Source organism: Echinops telfairi, unplaced genomic scaffold, assembly GCF_000313985.2.
Source record: "Echinops telfairi isolate 266 unplaced genomic scaffold, ASM31398v2 ScPeMD7_7409;HRSCAF=8447, whole genome shotgun sequence".
Taxonomy (NCBI): domain Eukaryota; kingdom Metazoa; phylum Chordata; class Mammalia; order Afrosoricida; family Tenrecidae; genus Echinops; species Echinops telfairi.
The window spans coordinates 2,181,024-2,186,278 of NW_022111309.1; the positions used below are offsets into that span (position 1 = coordinate 2,181,024).

At 47.0% G+C, this 5,255-nt stretch overlaps 1 protein-coding gene across 1 annotated transcript in view; it reads left to right on the forward strand.

The window, feature by feature from the left end:
• The window catches only part of IGF1R (insulin like growth factor 1 receptor), a 257,169-nt gene that overhangs the window by 458 nt on the left and 251,456 nt on the right, over nt 1-5,255 (forward strand). The window contains exon 2 of the mRNA XM_045296469.1: nt 4,670-5,215. Within this exon, the coding sequence (XP_045152404.1) occupies nt 4,670-5,215 (546 nt within the window). The remainder of the gene's footprint in view (nt 1-4,669; nt 5,216-5,255) is intronic.

The window sequence follows — 5,255 nt, forward strand, 5'->3', positions numbered from 1 at the left end:
ACACTCTCTCTCTCTCTCTCTCTCTCTCTCTCTCTAGCTCTACTGTGGGCCAGATTTTGTGAAAGTCCTCTTCCGAGTTCTTTCAGTTACAGGGAGCAAATACTGATACAGGTCTTCTGTGAAAACAAAGTATCATCCAGGGAACTTTTGAAAAGCAGGGAGCGCTTGTTCCAGGGAGCTTTACAAAGTTTATGGAAAAATGGAATTTAAAAATACTGAACGATTTCCACAACTTTTAAAGCCCTCTCATAGATAGTGCTGAAATCCATAAAAAGAATCCTCTGTCCTGCGGGGTCTGACATGCTGGGGAGAGAGCCGAATGGGGAGAAAGGCAGAGCCAGGGCCCCAGTGAGTGTGCATACTGGGAAGGAAGTGAATGGGTAATGAAGTAGGGGTATGATTGTGTGACGAGCAACAAAGCTCCACAAAGCATGGGCGCTGCATCCGAGGGGTTGTCTCTGCCTCGCATGTGTGGGGAATGAAGAAGAATTGAGAATGAGTTAAACTGTTGGCATATGCAATTCAGAGAATGGGCGTGCCATTTACCAAGATCGGAGAGCTTAGGAGGAGGAAGTTTGGGGGAAGGAAGCGAGTTACTAGACTCGTCAATAGACTTGGCAGACGGGTACACAGTGCCAGAGTTCAGAGGATCTGGGTCAATGACATGCATTTGAGAAGCATCCAGAGTGCGGCTGGCACAGGAAGTCACGAGTCTGGGTGAGGTCACAGAGAGTGGGGAAAAGGCTGGGGACAGCCACCAACAGTAGAGGTCAAGGAGTGGTCATGGGTGTGTGGAAACCTAGAGAAGGAGGATGTCAGGAATTGAGGGTCAAGGGAGATGCCATGCTGAGTACAAAAGCTCGCTCAGAGTGGGTCGGAAGCTAGGACTATTGGCAGCTCTTGTGTTGTGGAGTGTTGCTCTAAACGAATTGGTGTCTGTTGTACATGGCTTTACACAAATGCTTTGATTGCTCCAAATCTGTTCTCACCTTCGAAATGCAGTGATCCCACCTAGCCTGCTGTTGAGAGCATCTCCTGAGGTTGGACAAAATGATGACGCGTTGAATGCTTCTGGCCCGGCTCTGTCTGGCATGTGGCTGTCCTGTGAGCCCCGGGTTCACCCATGTTCTGTCTCAGGAGCTTTGTTTATCGTCAGCAAATGAGGCATTTGCTAAAGCAGGTTTCACATTATAGGTTTTCCCCACTCCTTGGCCCTGGAATGATCTGTTTACCCTCCCATTACCACTCCTGCCCTGCTCTCCTCCAGTGCCATAACCTCCAGCAAGACTCTTTCTCCTGTATACTCCACTTCATGCTATCCTGAACTTGTGGTGCAGATAAACCCCACTCCCACCCCTCCAAAGGACCAGTGTGGGCTTCTCTCCCACTTGAGAGCCTTCATTTGGGTCCCATTCCTCATCTCTGAGCTAGACAGGCATGATGCCCTATGATTTAGCTTCTAGCACATTCTTCCCTTCTCTGCTTTTTAAAAAAAAATCTTTTTATTGGGTGCTCGTACAACTCTTATCACAATCCATCCATCCATTGTGTCAAGCATATTTGTACATTTGTTGCCATCATCATTCTCAAAACATTGGCTTTCTACTTGAGCCCTTGGTATCAGCTCCTCATTTTCCCCCTCCCTCCCTGCTTGCCCCTCCACCATGAACCCTTGATAATTTATAAATTATTATTATTTTGTCATATCTTACCATCTGACGTCTCAGCCTGTGAGATCACAAGGTGTTGCAGGGATCAGATATCAGGCATCAAAGAAAAAAAAAATCAGCATTGTGAATGAGGGGGGAGTGCGGAGTGGGGACCCAGGGCCCACCTGTGGCAATTTGGACACCCCCTTGCAGACGGGCCATGGGGAGGAGACGAGCCAGTCAGGGTTCAATGTAGCAATGATGAAACATACAATTTTCCTCTAGTTCTTGAATGCTTCCTCCCCGCCACTATCATGATCCCAATTCGACCTTACAACTCTGGCTGGACCAGAGGATGTACACTGGTACAGATAGGAACTAGAAACACAGGAAATCCAGGATGGATGATCCCTTCAGGACCATTGGTGAGAGTGGTGATACCAGGAGGGTGGAGGGAGGGTGGGTTGGAAAGGGGGAACAGATTCCAAGGATCTACATATAACCTCCTCTCTGGGGGACGCACAGTGGAGAAGTGGGTGAAGGGAGATGTCGTCTACTCTTCTAATATCTCCAAACCATCAGATTTGCTGTTCCTTCAGTATATATTTTTTCTGCCTTGTCTCTAGGCTCTGGAATATTCTACCCTGTTTTAATACCCATGTGCAAAGCTGTATGCAGCACTGTAATAGAAAGAGCCTGCTCCCTGCACAAAGCTCTTGTCTGTTTGCTTAATTCAATCCCACATCTAGAGCGGATCTGCTAATCCACTAGTGGCTGTACAAAGCTGACCACTTCCTGCCTTACCTGACACCTGTGTATGAAAGGGCTTCCCTGCAGGCCCGCCCTCACCATCAGGTTGCTGAGGGCGCGGAGCCTGCCTCTACATCTCTCCTAGTGCCATACATGCGGAATGTTCAAGCAATTGATGAATCACATTAATCAGAAAGCCTCACTGTGGCCCAAAAGCTTTAGTAGTGAGTGTGGATACGACTGAATCCTAAGGAGCCCTACTGGTGTGGGGGCTAGGCACTGAACTGCTGAGATAGGCAGTGTGAACCCACCAGCTGCTCCTCAGGAGAAAGAGGAGGCTGCGTTTATTCTCATAGCCCAAAGTGGGAATCCTCCTTCCCTGTCCCGTAGGGTTGTCATTAGTGGGAATTGACTTGATGGGAATGAGTTGGAGGTTGAGTTTTGAAAATATGGTAACAAAGGATTTTGTGTTTCCTGGGACTTGAAAAAATAAAATATATCACTATTATGTCCATTTTAAGAAAAGTCTGTAAAATTGCCTAATGCATTGGCCCACCCATTCCAGTCCTAGGGAGTTAGTTAGAACCTAGTCTTTCACATCTGTGAGGATGATCATTTATAATGGGAAAACCTGGGGATAGCATAGATGTCCAGCATTCGGGAATTTGTTAAAATAAAATAACTGGATGCATATCCATGTCCTAAAAGTATTATTCTTCTCTTAAGAGTGTAGATGTGCATTTGTTGACTCAGTAAAATGTTCATACTATAAGAAGGAAAACTTTGAAAACATAGTGTCCTGTGATATCATTTACTTGACCACGTTCATGACCGAATCACTTTCTGCATGCAATCTTTTCTTACTATCATGTGGTTTCAGTAATGGAAGTCATGCCGAAATCCTAGGGAAATTTTGTTTGTTGAGGTAATAGGAATGTTGCTAAAATCATGTGGGCTACACATGGGGTGGTAGGGTTGTGGGGCAAGGCCCTTCTCCAGATTTTCATAACCATCCTGGTCCTCTTTCAGTTGGTAGAGCAGTTGGTAGAGAACTTTACTTACCAAGAAAATGGAGAGGCTGAACATGTTGCTGGGTGATAGATGTGTATGCCCCCATGGTCATGAGTGGATTAAAATAGTTGGAGAAAGATTCATGGGTTTATGTAGTGTTAACACTGATTATCTTTGGTGGATGCTAAAATTGATGTTTTTAACACACACACACACACACACACATTGCCTAACCTTTCTACAAAAAACATGTCTATCTTGTTTGATAAAACATTAAATTAAAATCAGAATTGTTTGAGTACTTTTTCTACTAATTCAAAACACACTAAGAAGACACGGGGGGATAAAACATTGCTGTCAAGTTAACCTTTAGGTTTCACTGCTAAATGCATTGACCTTTCATGCATGATTGTGGAGAATCCAAGTCCACCTGGTCCATATCAAATGGTAGCAGAAAACCTGGGGTGGTTTTCTCTGCATTCCCGCTTTGCTGATCTCTGCTATAGAGGTGATTAGTTCGTGTCTTTCTGAATGGCTTCAGCGGTAGGTTGTTGCCACAGGGCTGTGGGCTTCGTCCCAGCACAGGGCACTGGTGCTCTGAGAAGCAACGTGAGATGCAGCCTAGCAGCTGTTTATCAGGCAGGCCTGGACACCTGTGTTGACTCTTGTGCGTGTTCTTGTACAACTGTGGGCTCCATGGTAGTAGACATGGTGGATGGAAATGTTCCCAGTGTCTTCAGTGCTGAATGGCATCCTAACTCTTTAATGTTGTTGGTGTTGTTCTCAGCCCTGGAGTTGGCACTGCCTCATGGTGACCTCATATACGGTAAGATTAAATGCTGTAAGTCCTGCTCTGCAATTGTTGGTATACTCCAGTTCACTGTTAGGGTCACTGTGCCTTCCGACCTTTGGGGCTCATCTTCTAGCACTGTATCGGAGAGCATTCTGCTGTGATCACTTGGGTTTTCATTGGCTCATTTTAGAATGCAGACGTCCTCCTAGACTGATTTACTGTGGACGGGCCACTGAAACCGGCCACCAGGGTGCTCCTGCTGGTTTGAAATTCTGGAGGCCTATCTTCAGCATCAGAACAGCATACAGACAGACCTCCAGAGTGAGGCCGACTGAAAGACAGGTGGTGGAACAATAACAATACAGATTTCTTGACAACGGTCCACGTGTTGGGTTTGAAAGTGATTTTTTACAATGGTTCGCTTGTAACTGAGACGTGTCCCACTTCTCCCCCCTGTCTCCCTCAGTCTGCGGGCCGGGCATTGACATCCGCAATGACTACCAGCAGCTGCGGCGCCTGGAGAACTGCACTGTGATCGAGGGCTTCCTGCACATCCTGCTCATCTCCAAGGTGGAGGACTACCGCAGCTACCGCTTCCCCAAGCTGACCGTCATCACCGAGTACTTGCTGCTCTTCCGTGTGGCCGGCCTGGAGAGCCTTGGCGACCTCTTCCCAAACCTCACGGTCATCCGTGGCTGGAAGCTCTTCTACAATTATGCCTTGGTCATTTTTGAGATGACTAACCTCAAAGATATTGGGCTCTATAACCTCAGGAACATTACTCGGGGGGCCATCAGGATTGAAAAAAATGCTGACCTCTGTTACCTCTCCACCGTGGATTGGTCCCTGATCCTGGATGCCGTGTCCAATAACTACATCGTGGGCAACAAACCCCAGAAAGAGTGTGGGGACCTGTGTCCAGGGTCGATGGAAGAGAAGTCGTTGTGTGAGAAGACCTCCATTAACAATGAGTACAACTACCGCTGCTGGACCACGGATCACTGCCAGAAAAGTAAGAATCACACTGACTGCTGCTTCCTCCTCCCCCTCCC